We start from the raw sequence: 25797 nt of genomic DNA on the forward strand, positions 1-25797 counted from the left end.
CGGTGTATGCAACTTAAACAAAGTCTGCATTTTCTGAAGTGGGAATATTATCTACCGTTTCCGTTTGGTTTTGGATGGACCCACTGTACGCACCTACATTTCTTAGACTCGCCTAACTAAATAAAACCTGAGACCCCACTCTAAAATAAACTGTTCTTCAACTCTATATGCATTCCTTCTCCTTTGATTCCGTCCAACATCCCTATCTTTTCGTACCCCTAAATCGCATGTCTGACGTCCACCATCACAATCTATAGCTACCAAAATACTCTGAAAATAAATTGCCATAGAGTTAAAAAATAAAAAATCATCGCTAAAATTAAATTATGGGTATTGTTACACTTAAATAATCATATAACTAAGTTATATTAATATAAAGTTCATCAAACTTGAAACATCCATTTCAGAAACATTAAACATGCGTGTAAGAAATCTGCTCCATGGATATGAAGTAGTGATACACAAATTCAGGTGCCGTGTACCTCACGGTATATCAGGGAGAGAAAATGAGGAAGGAAGGAGGATTCTGTTAACAGCCATGAGCAAGTTCAAATATTTTGGAAGAAAATATCTTATTATCGCACCTATTGCACAAGTTGTCAAAAGATAAAAACTCCATACATCATTTAAATCTATAAAAACTTAAACTTAACTCCTTAAAACTCCATAAACTATTCTAATTGGAGCGCTTCGGCTGGAACGTTACCCACGGGTTTACACACGGGAAACCACAGGAAACAAGGCACTGCTGAGAATTATTTTTCTTAAAGCTACCTAGTTGACTGATTCAAGAAAAAAATTAATGATGGACTGAAATATACGGATTATGAATACGCTGGGTAATGATAGATCCCCCGTAAACAAAGCTTTCCTTAGAAATGGAGTCCTTGAGGCTGAGGCTTCATTTGATTATTTCCGAACGTTTCCAGCGTTAATTCAGGATTGCATTCATGTTCTAGGCACCAAGATCTTACGGTAGGAAATGTTCAGATAGGTAACAATTCGAAATCCAACGACTCTGATTTTATTGGTGCAGTCATTTTATTTCAGCTCAAGGATGTTACAAGATGCTCATGACATCTAGTGTAGGGGAGGTTCCCCAGTTCGGACGGAATGCATGCGATGTGGAAATGTTTGCCGTGAGACAGTGATCGGTACTAGTATTAGTCATTAGGAAGAAACCAGGGGTCCGCAATAGTATACTATTTAACGTAAGGAAACAAGGAGTCCACAATTTAACCTGTCATTCGACGGACGGCGTACTCACTCATAAGTGCTCTCCAAAAAGCACCCCAAGTTTGAATTGGGATTCAACTGAAAAATCCTACCAATTAAATGATTTGGACCAAGGCCCACGTGGTGGAAGCCAGCACATTAGCCAGTACACTACCGTTTTCGATTTAAACACCTTAGTATGTCTTTACTGAAGCGAAATATCTGTGATACCTTGTGCATGCGTGTTTCAGGATAGCTACTGTATTCTAGCAGGAAATTAGAATGTGATTTTTTTAGTGTAAACCAGTTTAAAATTTGTGTGCAGGAAAGAGTTACGGAAATTACCGGCAAACCATTGCATCTGATGGTCTAATAGGACTTTATTTTATAAATATCAGGAATACTTGCTGCTGCAACAGCTAACCTTACTTTTCTAAATCCACACCTTACAATGCACCCTTCGAGGGCATGTGGCAGGGGGCGTTGGGCACACCGGGCATTCAGAAAGCTGATGCGACTGTTGGATGGAGGCTGGATAAGCCGCGAAAAAGTGAATGCCACGCGAAATTATGGATTGTGGTTATCATTTGTCGCGAAACTTGGGTCGCGGTAGTCCAGGGGGTAGAGGGAGCCTGACCTCTGGGTCTGGTTCTGACCGGAGGGTCCCGGGTTCTAGTCCCGGGCAAGGCACTCAGGGCACCTGCAGCTCCACCCAAGCTATGTAATTTTTCGGCCAGATCTTCCTGAGAAACCATAACCGGCCCCCCTACCCTGGTGTGTGAATTTCACACGCCGTCGGACTGGGTGAACTCTAAACCGACCTTCGGTAGTAGTAGTAGTTTTTAGGGGAGGCGACCGACAGCTAAAGTCATTTGCGCCATAGAGGATGGACAGGAAAGGATGAAGGGTGGAGAGAAACCCGGCGTCGGCATTAGCCTACTCTTAACGAAAGGCGCCAAGGGGTCCGCAGTTTAACTCCCATCCGACGGACGGCGTACTCACTCAAAGTGCCCTCCACAAGTCACCTCAAGTAGGGATCGAGATACCTCTGAAAAATATTCAACACCGCCGGGATTTGAACCCGCGTCCTCAGGGTGGGAATCCAGTACGTTAGCCCCCGCTCCATCTCGATCCCCTCGTTTTAGTCGCCAGATGTGTCACTAGATAGTGCACTGTGTCTCGTTTCGATCCGTTGAACGGTTTGCGCAGAATAATATCAGTCCGGTCTTTTTTTGATCACACCTTGTATTCTCAATGATAATCAATATACTCGTTACATACCGATGAAAGAATCCTACAAGACCCCGCAATATTTCTGGGAAACGCATATTTTCCATCCTTTGACAGTTCTTATGAATATTTAGTGGACAATGTAAAGAATAACGATAGAAATAAATTCATTGTAATTAAGTGATTTCCTTTTAAAACTTATGGTTCATACAAGTAACTTAAGAGAAAAGAGTATCATGACCAAATGTGGTATTTAAGCCCTCAGTAGCTTCAAACTCGAACCAGAATACCTAAAATATGCTGTCAGAATGTTGATTTCCGAATTTCAAAGTTCAACTCAACTCATTCACACCAGTTACGAGTATGTTACCTAGAGCGCTCTCCTTCCGCGCCCTTCTGAGGTCTTCTTTCGGAGGGGAATATTTCGGAACAAGACTATCATCACGCCAGAGGATTCAGGTATTTCCGGATTTCACAGGTTTTTCGACAGGTTTGACTGGAGGTGGGAGTGTGCGTGGGAGGGCACTGGAAGGCTCGCAATGAGAATGGAAGGGGCGATTCGGCCCAAGCCAAAGGGATCGGGGCTGTGCGATCGACTGCTTTCGGTTTTGCCGTAAGTATTGGGCTTGAAATTAAAAACACAAATCTGGCCAATTCGATATGTTATCGTGGATCCGGTGAAGAAAAAAGGCGGCCAATATTTTCCTGGCCTTTTAAGAACAAACGCGCCAATTATCGGCTTCCCCCAACATGGTCATCACCCCTAGTATTAATACTAATCTACCGTTTAAGGAAGGTTTTGGATGAGCTCAAGACTATACTGCGGTGAAACAATGATTTTTTCCTTTCCCAACAACAAAACAAAAACTAATATCCGACTTTAAAATAAACCCTTCTTCAACTCGGCATACTGATTTCCTCCCTTAATTCCATACATGTCTATTTCTTCGATTCTTCTTCTCATGTCCCTTCTACTTTGACCAGTTTAGGGCAAAACACTTTCGACATACGTAAATTGTTCCAACTCCTCTAGTTTTTGCACTCCTTGTTTACCTTGGCCTTTCTCTTTCTGGAAAATAGCAAGAAGTCCAACAATTGATTGGCTTCGTTAGAAAACGTTTGTTTTGTTTACATTGTTTCTCATTCCATACCTACCGCACTGACTTTCCAATAGGTTCAACATTATTACCCCTTGGGGAAAGGGAACACTAAAGCTTGATTATCCGTAAACCTAACTGATTATATTAAAACTCCAACGACTTTCATCTCTATATCCAGTTCTTCTCTCGCCTCTTTAATCATTCTCTCCGCATATAGATTGAGCAGCACAGGTGACCAAAAATAAGCCTGTCTTACTCCTCTTCCTAAAACTGCCCATCCGCAACTCGCACCTAAGTAGTCTGAGACATGTACAGGTTTTGAATTAGTAACCTATCTCTCCAATCTACTCTATTTTCTGCAGAGTATTTATTAGTTTTTCCACCCTCTCAAAGGCTTTTTTGAAATCTACGAGACAGGCAAATACATTCTGATTATATTTCAGGTTCTTGTTTATTAGTGACCTCATTACCGAAATGGCCTCATGCGTGCCTCTCCCCTTCCTTAACCCAAACAGATCATCCCCTAGGTAGGTAATCTGTTCTCCATCCTTTTGTTGATGATCCTGAGAACCACTTTAGCTCCATGAGAAATCAAACTTATTGTTCCTTAGTCCTCACATAATTTTGCCGATACCTTTTTTGGAATAAGAACTTGACGAAGTCTTCAGGCTGAATTCCGATCCCATGAATGGTAGCAATTAGTCAATAAGAGCTCTTTTCCCACTTCCTAGACCTTAAGGTAGTTCCATGGGAATTTTGTCCACCCCCACATCCTTATTTGATTTTAATTCCCTGAATGCCCTTTCTACATCACCGTCGAGTAAGCCTGGGCCTAAGCTATCCTCATCTAAGTCATATTCTGTTCCTATGTCTAAGCTTGCTGGCCTGATGAATTTAACAAATAGTTCCTCAATATATTCTTTCCATCTCTCTTAAACCTTTCCTGGCTCAATTACTACTTTTCCTATCTTATCTTTAACGTCCTCCGCCGTGCTTCTTTCGCCCATTGGGTTACATACTTCTGTTTATCATTCTACTCATTGTACCCGGTGCAATATCTTCTTCCTATATCAATGATTACGTTATCCTGTATCCTTTTCTCGCCTATCTTTCTAAGCATATCGCCTGTGATCTATTGCTTCCTTGTCCTGTTTCTATTTTCTGTTCCTAAACCTACGTTTTCTCCTTTCAATATCCCTTTGTTGGTATATTCCCATTTTCCATCTGTCATACCCTTCTCTTTTTCCTCTCTCATAACTTTCTCTATAGGCTGCTGATACTCCTGTTTAATCTTCCCCTGCTTCGAAATTCAATTTCCTAACCCTACTTCCCTGTTTTATTCTCCCTAACCTGACGTTACACATGATTTATATTAAATTATGATCTGAACCCACATCCGCTACCGGGAAACTGTTAGAATTAATCACGCTGTTCCTAAATTTGTGCCCGGCCATATATAGCCTAACTGATATCTTTCTGAATCCCTGGACATGTTCCATATACACCTGAGTTCATTGTGCTCTTTGAACAATGTGTCCGTGGCGATTAAACCCTCCCTCTTGCAAAAATATATCGCTTTCTCACCGCGGTCATTCCTCGTTCCTAAATCATTCCGATCCAATCTCCCATCACAATCAAATATTTTCCTAAAGGAATACTTACAATTATGTCCTCTGACTGATCGCAAAACCTTTCGACTACTTCCTCCCTATGACTGTATGATGTCCTGTAGACCTAAGTAGTCACCATACCGTTGGTTCAACATTTACTATTAATATACTATCACTCACTACTTTCTATTCACTACGCTTCTTCCTACCTTTTGTTGTGATGTTATTGTCACCTCTCTCAGGCTCTCTTTCCCTCTGCTATCTATCATTTTATAGCTATCGTTCCAGTAATTCCCGCTATCCTTCCATCTCACCTCACACAACTCTAAAATATCTATGTTTCCTCTCTCCATCTCTCGCTTTATATTCTCCAATTTCCCTGTCTTCAATAGTGTCCTAACATCCTTCGTACACCCAAAAATCTCACCTGGTGCAACCCAAAAATATTCATGGTTCTTCTTTTCATCTCCCACTTTTTCCTTGTACTCAGCATCGCCATAGCATTTCAAGTTCCTTTTCTAACTGGCTTGTTCCTCTTTAGTATCTTCTATGCTGTTACTATTGATTTGGCTTTTCAAGGATTTCGTGAGATGAACACTACAGAAGCCTTGCCTCTCTTGTTACTGGGCACGACAAACTTGGGCCGTGCCTCTTATTTGGCTGGACTCATTCTAGTAATTTTGTCCATAACCGGTTCATGGGAATGATCAAAATGCTGTGGTTTCTAGCTCACTTCTTCAAAAGTGCTTATGAATTGAAGATATGATACATCAGAATGATATTTTATAAATACATAGAAATCCCTGTGTCGTAGCCCTTCTTATATGCTGCGATGTAAGGACCCGAAGTTTTTATCTCAAGTTATTAAGCAGTGGTTTCTATCATGGACTTTCGATTGGGGATGCCATTTTCGTCAGTTAAGTGTGAAACCAAGGGGAGGTCAGATAAATGAGGGATACCGATTGTTTTATCCGCTTTCGTGGGCTGAAGATGACATTCATTTGGAATCGAACCAATATCCACTTCATGAATTGCCAGTACGATATCCCTCACATAAGTCCGATCCTATATCGTGTGCACCGTGGCGTGTTAGCCTATTAGGGTGAGGGATTGGCTGCCAAACCAAGGGTTTTGGGGTTCAAATCCGTCTTATGCCTTTGGCTATTACCAGCTAAACTCACTTCTTGTGATTTTCTAGGCCCCAGAACTTTTGAGAAACTACAGGCGTTTGGAAAGACTTAAACCGCCAACTCCAAAAAATTGCGTGCTTCGCATAATGTTAGGTGTGAACTACCTTAGGTATCGAGCAGAAAAAGCACGGCTTGGTTTTCGTTCATTGCAGTTGGACTAGCCGTATACACCATTTTCTTCAGGTTACGAAGCCATACTTCTTGGATTTGAATATTTGTGACGTATGGTAACGAGTGAAGTGGCCTCATCAATTACAGAAAGCGTTTCGCAGAAACTCGGTTGCCTGTGATGAACGACTATCGGGTTATCAACCTCTTTCGTGTTGTTGCGATTAAAGCAAATTTCCAGAATGGCGTTTGCGATGAGTGCCTCAGGCGTGGGGAAACTATAAAAAGAAATTAATGTACGCACTTATTGTTGAAGAGATCGAGATGTTGCGGTGGCTAGCGTGCTACATTCCCACCCGGAGGGCCCGAGTTCGAATTCCGGTGGTGGTAGATATTTTTAGTCGTATTCCGACCCCTAATTGAGGTGCTTCGTGGAGAGCACTTTGAGTGAGTACACCGTCCGTCGGATGGGACGTTAAGCTGTGGACCCCTTGGCGCCTTTCGATAAGAGAAGGCTAATGCCGACGCTGGGTTTCTCCCCACCCTTCATCCTGTCCATACCTAATGACGCAAATGACCTGCACTGCCGGTCGCCTCCCCTGAAACTACAATCGAGATAACAGTGAAATAGTATCTTTTTGAAAATGAAAAAGAGGTTTCTTGTTTATTTTGATATCATGGGGGCAATTACCGTAGGTACCTATCAAACCCCAAGTGATTACTGATGTAGTGATATTAATTTTTGTAACTACCTTTTGTATTCCATCAGTCTTTAATTAGCGGAAAAATGTCACAATTGTAATTGGGTACATTCATATGCTACAGATAGACACAATTATAAATATAGTGATTAAATATGTCATGAAAAATATTAATTTAATGGCTTGATATTAATGTACGTAGGTAACTACCTTATGTAATCTAAAACCAAGGGTAACACTCGCACATGGATTTTTCAATATAATGCAGTAACAGGTTTTTCGATATAAAATACCAAGCATTGAATTTCATCGAGCATTGTTTTGATAATCTTGGTCACAGGATACATAAAGTGTATTATTAGAGATATGAATTAAATAATTTGTTAAGGGTAAATGTTATGTTGTTTAGTTTCAGTTGAATCTGATATACTGATTTGGGGAACAATTAGGAAAACAGGCTCAAGTAAAATAAAAAGTTCATTGACACAAAACATGATGATGAAATTAGATAATCTGAAGACTCAAATGAATATGATTAAATAACATACGAGCGATCAAGGACATTCCAGCAATCAGGTGCCATCTCCTTTCCTAGGATGCATCAGCTTTTAACCCTATACAACACTACAATTTGCATGTATGCTTATATGAAACATTTCACATTAAATATCTAATCAAGTGCCCTACTGGCCCGTTTATTCTGGTTTCTGTTGCTTCGTTCAATGGATATTTTTAATTCTCTCTGTCAAGAACTTTTTCAATGCTTCTTTGGCCAGGTTATTTTCACTATAGGCATCAGAACATGGAAAAATTTAAATTTTTTCTTTGTCTTTTTCTAGGATGGTCCAGCTTTCTACCCTGTGCAATGCCACAATCTATGAAGAGGTTTACGTAAACCGTTTCATGCCTGGCTTGATTCCTTGATACTAATCATACCTGTCTTGATACCTTCCGGTTACTAATAAAACTCCGACTCCTAAAGCAAACACAGTGACCGGTAGCGGAATTCCGGCCCCCGTCTCTGAGTAACAGAAAGCGGAGTCACGAAGTGTGGCATCAGTAAACTCCGCCTGACGGAATTACTCCACTCTCTAGACCGTTATAGCACCCTAAAATGGCAGGAGGAATGAACTTCACCTTAAGTACTGTCTATTGTAACGTTAAAATGTGTATCCGGCTCATCTTGTTTGATGAAAGCCACTGCTTTTTTTCTGTCCCCACGCATCCTCTGCTAACTTAAATCCAACATAGCATCTTTTTCAACCGACGTAGGTGGCCTCTTCCGTCGGCTGCCATGCCTGAGAATCATTGTTACTTTCCTTTTATAAAATGAAGCATGCAATCGATTTTTTCAGGTGGATATGATGCCTCGAAGGAGTGTTTATCGTGAAAATAAGGGTATATACAGAGTGTATACAGTATATACATGTATGTTGAGGATTGAGTGGGTTATGAAAGACTGGATCGAATGCAGCGGCAATAGCCAAGTGTGAAATTAGCACATGTGAATGCCTTATGTTTCCCATAATAATCTAAAATCAGGCTTTATTGACCTTGTCTTCTAAACTGTAAAGGAAGGGCGTAAAGGGTATGTATAATAATTACGTGATTGCTGACGATATCAGCGTCACTTACCTTGGCAAGTCCTGTGGAAGGGAATTTTTCGAACGTCATGAGCGCCTCTTCTCCCAATCCACCTTCCAGCTGTCCCTTATAGATCCTTGTCGCAGTCACAGTTGACAAACCCATGCCATCGCCCAGAAAAATAATCACATTCTTCGCCCTGCCGCCAATTGTAGGACGCTCTAGCGCTTCCTTGAGGTCCTTGGTACCCTGATGTATCCAATAGTCGGTATCTGAAAAGTTAAAGGCACGTCATTAGCATCTCGAATTATTTTAATTCAGAGAGAGATCTTTCAAAGTTACTACGATCCAGAAACAATAGCATATCTTAAACTACTTGGGCGATGTTCGAGTATATTTAGAGTCATCATTAGAGAACGAAAGCGACAAAAATTCTTCTGCGAAAGTCAGAAATGATATCAATGTTCTTGGAACGACATTTCGATGAGTAAGAACTAGCTAAGCTTAAGCACATAGGGACCTCGAAGATCCGAAACATTGTTGTGTTATTTTTAGTTCCGACAATAGACTTACAGTATTCCATTGAAAAATCATGCTCATTGGCATATATTTTGTTTGCGTCGCTCCCTTTATGCGAACTATCTGCTTCCCATCGTGTACCATACATTTTTAGAGCAATTGTCAGACTAGGAAAGAAAACGAAGAAATAAAAGTTTTCAATGGGGAGATTAAGAATTGCGATTTCAATGACAATCGTTTGCTTTGAACGTATTTCAAAACTGGTAGAAGAGAGACCGCATGCCAATAATTTTAAAATGACCATTGTAAGGAAAGTGTAGAAAAAACTGCCTAGGCACCATGACCCAAAACGTGACAACTTCGTGTCACAGCTGCAGAAAAGAGATCTCTCAGGAAAACGCAAATTGGTTTCACTGTCACCCTCATTTTAAGGTCGAGGTGTGATGTATCAAAGAACCAGGTCAGGCGCGAGCATTGATCAGTTTATTAAGGCTTCATAAGCCTCAGCCTTTTTGGGGCGACCTCATTTAGATGCAGGCAATTCAACACTCAACCCTGATGAGGGATTACCTCTTTCTTCCTTGATATCTGCTCCACTACACATCCATTGTTGAGTCTCCACGTGTAGCAACGAAGGTGATTCTGTCGCCGATATGCTCAGGACATCATTGTGCAAGAGGGCTGGCGTTGTCGGGAGGGAGAAATATTGAACACGCTAACAGTAGATTCGAAGACATTAGAAGATAACTAGGCGGAATTTTAATATTTTTTAATCCTAAATATTTTACATTAGTGATACATTGTTCTTTACGATATTTCTGTGTTCAGGATAATGACGGGTTTAAAGGAAAACAATTGTCAGAACAAACTAAATCAATGGGTCGAATATTGTGTGCAACAGCTTTATTAATACCCTAAACATATTATGTATCATAGGAGACGTTTAAATTTACTCATTGTAGTACTGCTTCTTTTTCTAAAATACCTACGGAACCTTATCTTTGACTAATGCTTCATTGTACGGGATCTCATTCATATTCTCAAGCTACATCGAAGAATTTAAGACAATTTTGAGAGCTATGCTTTTACTTTTGCCTATTCATTGTTGTTATTTGCTCTGTAAATTTAAAATATATTTTTTATAAGGATCCTCTTTTGATTTTATTTACTGGCAACCGACAGGCAAATGCAGGTAACATTATTGTAGATCATATAAAGCGAAGTGCCCGATTATGATATAGACGCGGAATTGATTAGAATAGGCTGATCCGAAAAGAAAGGAATGAGATAATAAAGGAGATTCAGTTGTTCACAAGGAAGTGTGGCAATCGACGTACATTTTTTTAACCAATCTTATAAGGGTGTAGTATAGTAGTAGTAGTAACTCCGTCGAACAAATACGAAGTATTGTGTCAATTTTGTTATTCTTGTGTCAAAGAAGTATCATTTATCACTGGACTATTTAGAACCCAGGTCTTAATAATGGTCGATTCCATTCCTTACAGTGGTCAGCTTACTTAACCATGAGATGAGTGGCAAACGGCAATGCCTGGAATGTCCGTAGCATTGAAACACAAATTAGTGTATTTGATGCTTAGGGAACTATTATATCAAGCACAACTGTCACAGAATGAACAAATGGACATTAAAAAACAATTTCATCTTGGAAAAACTTCATTAGCGAGCATTAATGAACAAAATTGCTCTTTGAAATGAGTTCTAATTCAAAATCTGCGAGTGATTAGACAATCTTTCTGGAGTTAACCAAATATTAATGAAACGAAAAATCTGGAAAGGCAGTGGAATTATGTCGAGCAAGAAGTTATGAGGAATGTTGTGGAGATTTAGTGTATTTCCGAAAAATACGAAATCATCGAGGCTGTGATATGTCGAACTCGTACTGTACTATAACTGAAAATTGAGGTGACCGACTTTGACCGTTTTCATTTTTTTAGATCTCGTCCAAAAATTCAACATGGGTCAAATCCACCCATTAATAAGGTTGAATCCACGCAAGCTAATATGGCGAGAGAGTTTCTTGAGGTTAATCGAGTCAAAAGGAATCTCTTCATTAAAGAGCTTTCCTTGAATGGCAATGCTACGCATTCAATTTACATCAACAAGTCGTTGAGGAGCATAGACCGGACACCCCATAGAGCAGCGAGAAATTTAAAATAAGTTGGAAAATTAAGCAATTATGCATTAGATGATGAAACGTTTGCGTGAGGGGGAAAGAAGGGTCAGAGAATCTGACAATCCTGAGTGAATCAGCCCTTGAAATTTTTTAACAAAGTAGCTTTCCTAGTTTAAGTGACGCAAACCTCGAACCCATTTAAAATAAAAAAGTGAAAGTGCCTTTGCCCTAATAAAATAAAAATAAAAAATATAAATAAAACGCTCTGTCCTTCTTAAGGGTGGGCATGACACCCTTAAAATTTACTTTGTGAAAGCTCAATTACTTCCACCACACAGCTCTATATTTCACATTTATTTTTTTCATCATCCGTATCATATTCTCGGGTGTCGGAAAATTGATTTAAGGAGAACTTAATAAGAAGTTAGTACTAAGGAATTGCAGTTAATCCGCTCCATGGTAGAGTCATTGATGGTTGTACCATGTTTAAGGAACAGGCACATACACGTATAATAAATCTTTCCGCGAGACCTCTTGCAGGATTTTGAATTCGCTTACTGAATAGGTACAAAAACAGGTTCACTAGGAATATTTAAAAAGTTCTTGTCGAACACTTTGCACCATAAATTAATCCTACATTATACCTGTAGATAAAAATATGAAATGATTTTCCTATTGAATTAGTCGTATATGTGTTTACATTTTAAATCCAATACTTTTGCAAAGTTATGTGAACAAAAAAAATTGATATTCATTTACAAGTATTTTGATATCTGATTTCCAGCTCAGTTTTTTCAAATGATTCTTACCGAATGAATAATATTTTTAACAGATAATTATTATTAGCTGTAGTCTAACGGGATAAGATAGGTTTTTCATAGACCAAAGCAGTACCTACTTCTGTAATCCTAAGCTCATGACACAAACCATTAGGATCACAAATCATTGCAGCAGACAGTTTTTAAAAAATCGCGTTCAAACAGTCGTACTGGACGGTGTAGCATCCGATACTGTCAAGGTCACGTCGGGTGTACCGCAAGGAAGTGTCATAGGCCCCCTCTTGTTTCTTATTTACATAAATGACCTCAGTACCGTGGTTAATAGCAGGCTCCGTCTTTTTGCTGACGATGCGGTGATTTATGGGGACTTTCGAAGTCGCGAAGACGCGTTGGCTAACGACCTAGATGCAAGTCAGACTTGGTGCGATACACGGCAATTGGAATTAAATTTGAAAAAATGCATGTCAATACATGTTTGGGAAAAGAGTACTTCCCTCACATTTATTTACAAAGTAAAACAAACAGAAATCGTGAGGGTAGATTCCTTTAAATACTTGGGTGTAATAATTACTCAAGATCTGTCCTGGGGAAAGCACATAGGAGAAATATGTGGTCGTGCTAATAAAAAAATTGGGATTTGTAAAAAGAGTGCTTGGTAAATGCGACGAAAAAGTGAAGGAACGATGTTTCATTGCCCTAGTCAGGCCCCACCTAGAATATGCTGCCAGTATATGGGATCCTTAAGAGATAAATTTGATTTCGGAATTAGATCGAGTTCACCGGAGGGGGTCCAGATTTGTCAAATATTGTTATGACCAACGGAGTAGCGTAACTACTTTGCTGGGAAATTTAGGCTGGGATTCCCTTAAACAGCGGCGTTTACAGTATAGTTTAAACTTATTAAAAACATTTAAAGATGGGTCCTTTTCCGATGACATCAAGAACATAATACGAACCCCAACGTATTACGGGCGGAGGGATTACGAATGTAAGATTAGAGAGATAGACTGCAAGACTGACAAGTTTAAAATGCCATTTTTTCCTAGAACAACAAGGGACCAGAATGCTTGTAATCGAAATCTCCCAGGAGTCAGCTCGACACAATAAGTATTAACCTACAGCTCGACACAATAAGTATTAACCTACAAGGTAGGGACTGTGGTTATTCCAGTATATATATTTTTTTTGCAGGTTCCCCCCACCATTCCCTATCCATTTGAAAAAACCTAACCCCCTCATCCCTTACCCTTTCCTCCTGATGCTGCACCCCCTGCCACACACCTCTTTGGTGGCTTGCAGGGTATTGATGTAGATATAAATCATCCTTAATCCCATACATTTTATTAAAATTGCTCATTTTTAACCCCTGCATACTTTGTAACTGATTCCATTGCATTGAAAAGTTTTTTATATCAAGCTAATATTTATACATGTTTTACATACACTTTAATAGCTTCGTTCCTGTATAAGACTCGCGTCACATGTTGCCAATAAAACATCAGTATCCAGTAAAAACCTATTGCTACATTATAAAAAACTTTTTCAGCAAAAGCAGAATGTAGAATATATTGATTTGGATTTAAGTAACCAATTTTTAGGTATTTTTTCCAAGACTGACTTCATTATAATAATATTATATCGAAAGCATACTTCTTGGCACTCTGAAGTAATGTTATTAAATTTTAACCTGCTCATTTTTATTCTTACTTGCAACAATTTCAAGATTTTCTGGACATGTACGGATCAAATCATGAAGATCACAATGTTTCCGTGGTACTTTCAATTTCTGATTTAATTCAAATACATGTTTTACAAAAATAAATTGATCTATTTTATGAATAATTAAAAATATATCATTTCTTTCCAAAATAATTTTTAATGATTCATCTCCCTCTAAGCCAAAATGACTGATTTAACTCAAAAGTGTTTTTTTTTAATTTCTATTTGCAGCCTTCTTAGGAGAGTTTTGCCGCGAAAATTTATCCTTTCCCCTCAATTAAAATATTCAGCACAGAGTTACAAGATATGCTTAGTTTAGATGAAGTGTTAAAAAATTGAAAAATCACAGCCCTGAGCAGAGTGAAGGAATAATGGTGCGAAAAACCGGACAAGATGGTGGTGACTGACTTAGAGAAAATACCGCAATTAGGAAATACGGCTAGGAAGAAGAGAAGAATGTTAAATATATTACTATTTTGCTAGAAAACTTTATGCTATGACACTTTTGTTGAAGATAGAGCGTGAATTCAGTGACGATGCACGAAATGACACGGCCTGACACAATAAAGTATGGCGAGTGTAATGAAGAGAGTTTTAGAAAACAGTAGGTTTTATCAATGCGTCCAAAATTAATATGAAATTTCTCTGCACTCAATATTATTTAAAAAAATCATACTGTCGAAAGCTAAAAGAATATTTCAGCGGTAAGGTCTCTTAGATAAATTCTATTGCACATTTATTACGGGGGGTCATTTCAATAGTTAATCATATATTAGAGCCCAAATCCTTTCGCTTAGTTGAGGTAGTTGAACTCTTATGGAGATGGATCCTTATTATGTTGAACGCACGACTTGCTCATTTAATGTCACATCTATCTTACTGAAAGACTACCCAACCTGCAAGCCAATCAAACAACTTGAATAAACTTAGAGTGTTAAATTATGATAATAATATCACTTTTGCTGCGTAGCATTTCAATTTCAGTCAATTGGACACATTTTTATTGCCTAAGGATCTATATTTCCTCGATAGAAACAACTTTTTGGCCATTAGGCATTATTATTAAATGCAAACAGTAGTTGTCTGCAAAAGTAGACTAGGGTTGAAACTGGACTGTCATCAATGTGGTAACAATATTTTTTTTTACTTTGCTCTTTTCAAGTGAAATCAAATCTAATATAATGGCTAAATATGTAGCCACAATATTAGTTTACTAAAGGAAAAACAGCCGAGTAACTTTTAAGGCTTGCATGGCTTTAACTATGACATATCTTTCAAAATAGCTACGCAGGAAGTGTTTATCATGGAAGATCTGGATGGATTCATTTCACTAGCAACCCCTTAAATTCATTAAATATTAGGGGAATATAATATATATGGGAGCCCTAACACTATCAGATGTATCTTTGAGGTTCTTTTGGCTTCAATTTCAAGTCACGTTTAAGGAAAAGTGAGTCGATCCTTTATTTTTACAATGCATGAAAGTTCATTATTCACTTGCCTTGGCCAAAGAAACATTTGAAAACAGCTTTCCCTACTTGTGAAGGGGCACATCAGTCAGTCCCAGAGATGAAACTTTTAGATTAACGCCGTCAGTGCTGCGATCTTAGGGGCAAAGCCATCAGTGTCAGGTGACCACCTTCAAAACATTCCTTCTGTTTTTCGCCTATGGTTTCCGTCAGCTCTCTAAGCCACTAGTGATATCTTCTAGTAATGGTTGCCGCCGCAGTGGTTACGGATGTTTCGTCGCGCCAGAATAATCGAGCGCTTGAGAGAACCGACGTTATCGATAGTATATGTGCGTTTTATAACCTTTTATGTGTGATTAATATTAATTGTATTGTAAATATACGATGCGGTCCATTTTTTAGTTGAAGTGCCGTGAAGGAAATAAGGAAACAAAATATCGGCCGATTTTCGTCATCTCTGATAGATTTATGTTACTATTCGACAGAGGCTGAACAACAAAAGTCCTTACATTCTTTATTCATAGGGTATAGGATGTATATAAAGAGTTCATACAATTGTTTATGGTAAATAAACTGGCCTCTGAGAAACTAGTAACGTTCTCAAGCAGCAGTCATCGGATTACATTCATGGCTACAGAGTTAAATTAGTGTTGTTGTTTCCGCGGTTTGTTCAATCAAAGACACCGGATACTAGTTGACATCACATTTGTGAGACCATGATGTGAACTAGTTTACTCGCAAAATAATTACTTATAAAATCGTTTAACTTACTTTTTGGCACAGACCCTGTATGCTAATGACCGATTGGACAAACCATTAATATGTGTCTATCAACTAAACACCGAGTTACATAACCCGGCATGGATTAAATTGATCCTCTTACTAGACTTGCGAAGTAATTAAACCGTGTAGCCACATAACGTTCTTGCGCTAATCACAGAATAGGTAGGGTTTGACCAGACCGGTTTATTGCGTAGCGCGTTAAGTGCTCACCCTGAAGGGCGCAAGCTCTCAAGTATCAAGCTCAAGTATCATCCCATCCTATGTGACAACCACTGCTGTCTACCGAAGCAGTTATGTCAATTGCAGCATCCATTGATAGTGAGGCGATTATTTGATTACCGTGTACACTTAGATAAACGATCGAACTTTAGATAACATATTTAAATGAAAAAAAATAATCGCCCTAAGCACGAGATTGGCATTTATAGTGAGATAAAAAAGATGTTATTTGAGATGCTAGCTAATTTTCTGCCTAGCTGCATAACGAAATTCTCTGCCATTAACGCCACATAATAATAACTTTAGATTTATAGTAGCATTACCATTTGGGCACTACCTCTTCGCGGTGAATATCGTAACGCAATCAAAATCTCACTATCGATGATAATGGTTGATGCGTTGAAATAATCGAAAGAAATTTCGACTATTCACAACTTGGAAATGAAAATTTCGACTATTTATGTTACACCTTGCTAATTACCATTTAAAATGTAAACAATGTTGCTCTTATTAACTACCGTTAAGTAATATAGCTCCTTTAGCCCTTAGTATTTGGTAACATGCGTTTAACAAACTTGATTCTTTAGTTAAAATTAGTGCTGTTAAATTGTGCGCCAAACGAAATTAAATTAACGCTAATAATACGAGCACTGGAATTAACAGCAGTTGATAAATACGAAAAAAACTACGGTCTTCTTACACCCGAGATATGCGAAAAACGGAAAAAATTTAGTATAAGTTTGGGGGTCGACCTATTCACGAGTATATACGTACAGTAAGTACTTCTCATAAGAAACTCCGCGATGTTTCAGCACAGTTTTAACATCACGTAAATTTCATCCCCTGAAGCTATTTCCCACACTCCGGATATCATTGCGTAGGGTCAAAAAAAAGGACAAGTGTGGCGAATATTACACTTTAGGGAACACTCCCTCAAACTCTTTCAGAGAACTCCAACAACCAGTAATCTCTGTCGTCTGGAACAGACCCTCTCCCATCACCAATCAGTGCAACAAAAATAATTAATGAACCATCCATAACGAACTGATTTCTGCAGAATGACTTAAACCAACGGATTCCCTTCAACGTAGAAGAATTTTCAATAATGCATAGCAAAGTAGTAAACCATAATCTCTTACCTTCTGCGTTAAGGAAAGCCAACATGGATCATAATGCCATAGAAGACATGACCTCGCAAAAATGCTTGCTAAATAAAAAATGTTGCCGACCGCAACACATATAAAACTCTAGAATTAAAAAAGTCCGCTACACAACAGAGAGTATTCTTTTCTAAGGATCTGGTCGATGACTACATACATAACAGGAAAAGGAAATGGAAAATAATTGAAATATGGTGCTAAAGCGATTAATTCACATCAAATGAAGGAGTTAGAAAGTAAATAATGGGTACTCAAATGATTGACGATCTTAAATTAAAGAATCGGGGAGTTTTTTCAAGATTAAAATTTTTTTCTAGATAAATTTTTACAGGTTAAGGCTTATGTCTCTAACTGAATGACCGCTCTGAAGGAAAGCCTTGATGATTAACCTGTTATGCCTTAAACTGGCAAATTGTAAATGAGATCCTAGTTCATATCTCTGACAAGCCAAAAGATATTCTGAGTATTAATTTACATCCATATGCATGACTTCATATAAAGTGATTATATGGAAATCATCGAAAAGCAATTTATGAGCAACAGCTCAACTTGTAAAGCGTCAATTAAAAAAACAATGCAATTTAAAGCCTATCTCCAAGTATATAAGATAAAAGGAAATGTTTTTGAGACTTTTTTTACGGACAATAAAGACAGCGGAAGGAAAATTAACAGAAAAAATTACGAAGGCTGAGATATAATGGGAAGCATAAAACAGGTAATGAAATATGTGAAAACTAAGGAATCATTCATTAATTACGTGCTTAGTGGATGGCATAGAGCGGAGGGACCACGGTATGTCAATTTCTGGTTACTGACAAGTGAAGATCGACGAATTAAGGTATAGTCTACGATATGAACCGGGTTTAGGTATTCTTCTCAGCGTCTAGGAACTTCAGTGGTTACGTCAATTTCAACTTTTACGCCGTTCCTTTGACGCATCAAAAATATTGACAAGACAAATTGTCATGAAATAATACTTTAGACATTACCTTCTTATCCAAGCGGTAAATTTAATTTTTAATCCAGGAGAATTATTTTGACACAGAAGTATTACAATGAAAATCTATTGCATACACTTTTCGGCATCTGAGAAAATACCCGAACAAGTAGTCGGCAGACTGATGCAGGACCAGAGGAATAATTCGTCGAAGCGAAAATGAGAAAATAATCAATTCCCTTTGAAATTGCCTGTCGTCTATAGCTGTGTCCATACTCGTAATTTAAGAGCCTAAATCTCTCGATTTAGGGTGGACGCCATCTGAAAGGGTGGCCACTCTCGTTAGGCAGCAAGAGGGCGAAAATGTAGGCACATATTTCGTCCCCCGAATTTAAGACTCAAGAAGTGTATTCTAAATACGCCATATTGCATCCCCATAAGTCCAAGTGATAGAAGCGAGACAACTATCAGAAGAATAATCGCCATGGCGGGAATTTATTTTATATGTTGGTCACAATAACATTGGTTATTTCTCAGAGAGTACACATGCATTCGTTGAAAAAACGAAGCCTTTATTAACGCGAGGTGGGAAAAGGCAGAGCTTTCTATAGGCAAGAGAAATTTGACGCCTTCCGCATGAAGAGTTTAATTCTTGAAACAACTTTTTTTATCAAGTTATTGGATACAGATATTTGAAATGTAAAGGTCTGAACATATTTCTTTATTTGGTGCTACATTTTCTGACTAAGAACATCGTTTTTGTCATCGTGTTTGTACCCATCCTTCATTGGTGTGCATGTTAAATCTTATTTTGGTATATAAAAATTACGGAAAATAATCTTCATGCGTAATGTTGTGTTTGGAGAGTGTGAGCATTCATTAATGCCCTCAGTAAAAATATAGCTTTCTGCATGAATCCAACTGGGTAATTATATGTCGTCCGCCAAACTTTTGCAAAAGGAGTACCGTTTCACTACGTAAGCCCACAAAGTTTTAAAACCAACAAAAATGAAAAAGCACCAATAAAGGCTGACTCTACGATAATATTCAATTTATTCAAAGCTTAGCTTATAAATATGAAGCATTTAGCAAGAAAAGTACGCATTAATATAAATGAACTACACACGACACGAAGTATGCATCAAAACTACAAATGCCCGAAAAATTACACTGGAGTAAAATACCATATCAAAAGATAAAAAGTTTAAAATTATTGAAATTTAGTACTATCTAACCTAATATTTAAAGCAAAATATAAGGCACGGATAATGCATAGGTTTAAATGTAGTCCGATGAGAGAAATTTAATACGAAACTAGAACCAAAAAGCGCCTCAGTTAATAAATTAAAATAGAAAATGGAAAACTTAATGAAAGACTGCCGAATGACTGGAAAGGTGAATTCAGATTTACGCAAAAATCCTTATGCAGTTTTTCAACTGCACACAAAGGTTTTCAGAAATTATACCAAATATCAAGATATTTGCATTCGGACGTCATTCGTTTAATATTCCTAAAGGTTAGCTATGTAGATGGTAGCACTACTGTGCAGTGTGTCCAAACTCAAGCTGCCTTTTCATTAGCCGCCTAACATTGAGGCACCTAAAAGCATTCTCCTTAATGCCAAACGAGTTTGGACACAGCTTATGCCATCGTGATGAGCACTTATTTCTCCATTGTAGCAATAAATAATCCAATCATTCTAAATAATAAAACAAAATATAGATATCATACATTTACTTGTGAATACCTGCGGTTTACTCTAGGATTTCTATTACTGGGATATACGAGGGTCATCCGGAAAGTAGTACCCGTTCGTGAAATAAAGACACAAAAGTAAATATTAACAAACATAAAAAATTTTATTTGAAAGAGGATACTTTAAACTACTTCTCAACATAATCTCCAAGCAAATTAAGGCATTTGTCATAACGTGTGACAAGTTTCTGTATTCCTGCTGCATAGTCCTTCGCCGCCAGCTCATTGAGATACGCGAGGGACCCATCTTGCACAAATTTTTGCATAATGCAGATGGTGTTTAACAATTTCATGAACAATTGTTCGAGAAACATTGGGAAAATGCTCACAGATGTCATCAATTGTGACGCGCCGATCGTTCCTCACGAATTCGTCAACTGAGCTCACCAGTTGGTCTGTAATGACAGACGGTCTCCCCGAACGCTCATCGTCGTGTGTGTTCCCCCTCCCCATGTTGAAGTTGCGACACCACCGCCGAACAGACGACTCGTCCATTACATTGTCTCCATACACCTCCTTTAATTGGCGATGAATATCACATGGGCGAACGTTTCTTGCATTGAGGAATTTAATCACTGCCCTCACTTCACAACTGGCGGCGTTCTCAATTTTTTTAAACATTGTAAACAATCACAGAAACAACACAGGCAATGCTAGCGTCACGCAACTTGGCTCAGAGAAGGCAGACAAGCCACTGAAGCTATCTGACCTCGTCCAGCGGCTACTCGCGTCGTCAGCACTTCATGCGGCACGAACGGGTACTACTTTCCGGATGACCCTCGTACTTAGCAGTGAATAAAACATGTTTTTCCAACAATGCTCTACACGATACGTAAGTTGCTGATGTGAGGCAAAACATTGATGTGTGTATGTATATATATATATATATATATATATATATATATATATATATATATATATATATATATATATATATATATATATATAGAGTCTCTCTTGAAGAAGGCCCCTGAGAGGGCCGAAAGCTCGAACAATTTACCGTGTAAGTGTTCTTTTATATGTGTCTACTCTTTTCTATTTGTGTTATGTTGTGTCAGCCCATTATTATATATATATATATATATATATATATATATATATATATATATATATAGTATGTATATATATATATATATATGTATATATGAAATATCTTCGAAATGGAACGCTCTTCGGCGACACACAAATATATAAAAACACAGATGTAGATTTTTAGAATATAGAGACACAAAGAAAGGACACTCACAATTTGTTATTTTACGTTTCGACAGCACGGCTGTCTGTATATATATATTTTTTTTTACATATAATATTATATTATATACATCCACCCCAGACTAGAACCTTGACATGGTGGAAGGTCTTGTGCGTTCCGATTATCCCTAGAGCTGTGCTGGCGGGAGTAATAATAATTTCTCCTGGTAGGGTCACCCATGCCAGATAGGTCGAAGGTTAGGAGCCAGACGAAAGGTAGTCCACGCAGCGTCTGTTCCTCAGTGAGGCGGCTGCAATGGCGTCTGACCCCAGTGGGGCGGCCAGTAAGTGATGGTGTCACGTTAAAAACACTATTGAGGAAGGCAACGGGAAACCACCTCAATTATCATTCCCAAGATTTAAATGATAGATACTACAGAGAATATGAGTCCTGGCAACTACGGGGCTCGGCCCAATCGGCCGTGTGCCGTGCTCGGCAGCGGGGGAGGCAAGGCTTCCGCGGTCGTCATCCCACGAAACCCTCGCAAGGGAAAACCGGAAGCAGCAGGACAGAAGAGGCAGGAGAAAAAGACCAAGTTAAAATTTGTTGTCTCAGGCGTAACTTTGTGGAATTTGCATAACATATTGAAATGTAATGAAATAATTGACTTTGTAATTCCACACACTTTATTTAAAAACACGACCAGGTTTCGACGTTGAACGTCATCATCAGGTGATGATGATGACGTTCAACGTCGAAACCTGGTCGTGTTTTTAAATATAGTAAAGTGTGTGGAATTACAAAGTCAATTATTTCATTACATTTCAATATAAGACCAAGTTAGTTAAAATAGGAACGCGGAGTGTTAGGACAATGATGAGGACGGGGAAACTGGAGAATATTAAGCGCGAAATGGAAAGGGGAAAAATTGATATTTTAGGTCTATGTGAGGTGAGATGGAAGGATAACGGGGATTACTGGAGCGATCAGTATAGAATAATATACAGCGGCGGGGACGAGAGCCAACGAGGGGTTGCCATAGTATTAAATGAAGGGGTAGGAAGAAGCGTAGTCAACACAGAACAGGTAACGGATGGAATATTACTAGTACAGATAAAAGCAGAGCCGACGAACTTTATTATTCAAGTATACATGCCACCGAGCAACCATACGCAGGAGGAAGTCGATAGGATATACGATCTATTAGAGGACATTATCACGTGTGTTCCTCCAGGGAAAAATTTGATAGTGATGGGGGATTGGAATGCGATGGTAGGCGAAGGAAGAGATGGTGATGAGGTAGGGGACTACGGTTTAGGCACGAGGAATGACCGCGGGGAGAAATCAGTTGAGTTCTGCAGGAGACAGGGGTTATTCATCACCAACACTTGGTTTAGACACCACAAAAGACGCAGGTATACATGGAAAATGCCAGGTGACTCAGAAAGTTATCAGCTAGATCATATTCTTGTTAGACACGGGTTTAGGAACAGTGTGATATATTCCCAAAGCTTCCCGGGAGCGGATGCGGACTCAGACCACAATTTATGTTTTGAAATGTAGCGTCCGTTTTAAAAAGATAAGGCAGGGGCGGCGGGTTAGAAAATGGAATGGAGAAGCATTAAATGGATTTACAAGGAAAGAGTACCAGCAGGCTGTAGAAAAAATCATGGAGGATGGCAAAGTGCTGAGCACTATTGGAGAAAAATGGGACAGTATCAAGAAAGGGTTGTCTAAAGCCGCAAAAGACACTTTTGGAACCGTTAACGCTAAAAGGACAAGGAAACCATGGATCACGGATGAGGTGATTACAAAGATGGATGAGCGGAGAAAATGGAAGAATGTCAATACAGAGTTAGGCAAAATGAAGTACAAAGAATTAAACAATAAATTGAGGCGGGCAACAAATAAAGCAAAAGAAGCATGGTGGAAGACGCAGTGCGAGGATATGGAAAGTCTGCAGAGGAAGGGTGAAATCGGTGCGCTGTACAGCAAAGTAAAATCGTTATCGGGAAGTAAGAACGGGAGATCTATGCTAACAGTTAGAGATAAGGCGGGTAAGATAATAGTTGACGCAGGAAAGATCCAAGAGAGATGGAAGGAGTATATAGAAGAACTGTATAGTAAAGAACTTCGAGTAGTAGTAGTAGTAGTAGTTTTTAGGGGAGGCGACCGACAGCTAAAGTCATTTGCGCCATAGGGGATGGACAGGAAAGGGTGAAGGGAGGAGAGAAACCCGGCGTCGGCATTAGCCTGCTCTTTACGAAAGGCGCCAAGGGGTCCGCAGCTTAACGTCCCATCCGACGGACGGCGTACTCACTCAAAGTGCCCTCCACAAAGCACCTCAAGTAAGGATCGAGATACCTCTGAAAAATATTCAACACCGCCGGGATTTGAACCCGCGTCCTCAGGGTGGGAAGCCAGTACGTTAGCCCCCGCACCATCTCGATCCCCAACGAACTTCGACCAACAAAGTTGGACATTGAAAAAGAACATGACGTAGAGGAAAATAGCTTAGGTCCAGGCATACTAGACGATGAGATAGAAAGGGCATTAAGGGAGATGAAACTAAATAAGGCCGTGGAGTGGATAACAAACCTGCGGAACTACTGAAGTGTTTAGGAAAATGTGGGAGGAGAAGGCTATATGGGCTGATCCGTAGTATCTATGAGGAGGGAATCTGGCCGGAAGACTTTGTGAGATCAGTTTTAGTTCTTGTTCCGAAAAAGGTAAAGGCTACATCATGTGAGGCTAACAGGACAAAAAGTTTGATATCCCACGCAGCTAAAGTTGTTCTCAGGATCATGGACAAAAGGATAGAGAGTAGGGCATATGATTACTTAGGGGATGATCAGTTTGGGTTTAGGAAGGAGAGAGGTACGCGTGATGCCATTGCAGTAATGAGATTATTAATCGAGAGGAATATAGAACACAACCAGGAGGTATTTGCCTGTTTCGTAGATTTCGAAAAAGCGTTTGATAGAGTGAATTGGGAAAAACTAATGAGTATATTGAAGAAAATAGGAATAGATTGAAGGGAAAGGAGGGTAATCCGCAACCTGTACATGTCTCAGACTGCTCAGGTGCGGGTGGGAAACGGGGAGTCCGGATGGGCAGTGTTAAGAGGTGTAAGGCAGGGTTGCCCATTATCACCGTTGCTATAATGAAATAAGGACAATTTGCACTTTTCCATCTACATCTACATCTACTTAATACCCCGCAAGCCGCCGCAAGGGCGTGTGGCGGGGGGTGCTAGGACACCACCCATAATTTAGAAAAGAAAAAGAAAAAAAAACTGCATGCAAATAACGACAAAATCATATATATAAAAAAAACATGGCATACATTCATGCATGAACACTTACACCCCACACACATGCAAACACTAAAACTACCAACTAACATACACATGCACCTGAAAGTATACCTAACATCTCTATAGTGTTTAATTTTGTTCAGACTTGTAAATTCAACGTTTCTAATATTTCTAAAGTGACTTCGGTTTCCTGCTATTATGATTACTGATTGTTCGGGGAAAGAATGAGTATTTGTACCTATCTGTCTTGGAATCTATCTCCCTTAGTTTATCTTTGTGGTCTGATCTACCTAAATAGTGTGGGGCCATTATAATTCCTTCAGTGTCATATTTAAACTCGTTTGTTCTGAACCTTTCTAAAAGTCTAAGCCTCGCTTGTTCTCTCCGCACTTCAAGTGGTTCCCAGCCTAAATCCCCTAAGAGACCTGTCACACTTGTGTTTTTATCATAACAATTTATAACGAATCTAGCGGATTTTCTCTGGACTTTATCTAATTCTTTTTGCCAAATTTTCTCCCACGGATCCCAAATACTTGCGGCATATTCCAAATGGGGTCTAACTAGAGCAAAATAACACCTCTCTTTAACTTTTTCATTACATTTCCCCACCACCCGTTTTATGAAGCCAAGTTTCTTTAAAGCTGATCCGCATATTGTCCTGATATGTGCTCCCCATGAAAGGCGTGGTGTTAGAACAACCCCCAAATATTTAACTTGATTTGCCGTAAATTTGCCGATTTGCCGAATGGGCAGTGTTAGGAAGGGGTGTAAGGCAGGGTTGCCCATTATCACCATTGCTGTTCAACCTGTATGCAGAGGAAATGATCAAAGAGGCATGGGAAGGACTCGAGGTAGGAATGAAAGTGGGTGGGGAATTCGTAAAATCAGTTAGGTTTGCTGATGACCAAGCTTTAGTTTGTCAGTCAGCCAAGGGGCTGCAAGCACTGCTGACTGAATTGGAAATTCAGTGCGACAGGTATGGGATGAGAATCAATATTACGAGGGTCATCCGGAAAGTAGTACCCGTTCGTGAAATAAAGACACAAAAGTAAATATTAACAAACATAAAAAAT

At 39.1% G+C, this 25797-nt stretch overlaps 1 protein-coding gene across 1 annotated transcript in view; it reads right to left on the minus strand.

Annotated features, from left to right (window-relative positions):
- Positions 1 to 25797, minus strand: part of LOC139686110 (alkaline phosphatase 4-like) — a 55686-nt gene that overhangs the window by 18597 nt on the left and 11292 nt on the right. The window contains exon 3 of the mRNA XM_071583284.1: positions 8790 to 9010. Coding sequence (XP_071439385.1) covers positions 8790 to 9010 — 221 coding nt within the window. The remainder of the gene's footprint in view (positions 1 to 8789; positions 9011 to 25797) is intronic.

The sequence above is a fragment of the Hetaerina americana genome, unplaced genomic scaffold (assembly GCF_022747635.1).
Source record: "Hetaerina americana unplaced genomic scaffold, ioHetAmer1.1.p SCAF_13, whole genome shotgun sequence".
NCBI classification, from domain to species: Eukaryota; Metazoa; Arthropoda; class Insecta; order Odonata; family Calopterygidae; genus Hetaerina; species Hetaerina americana.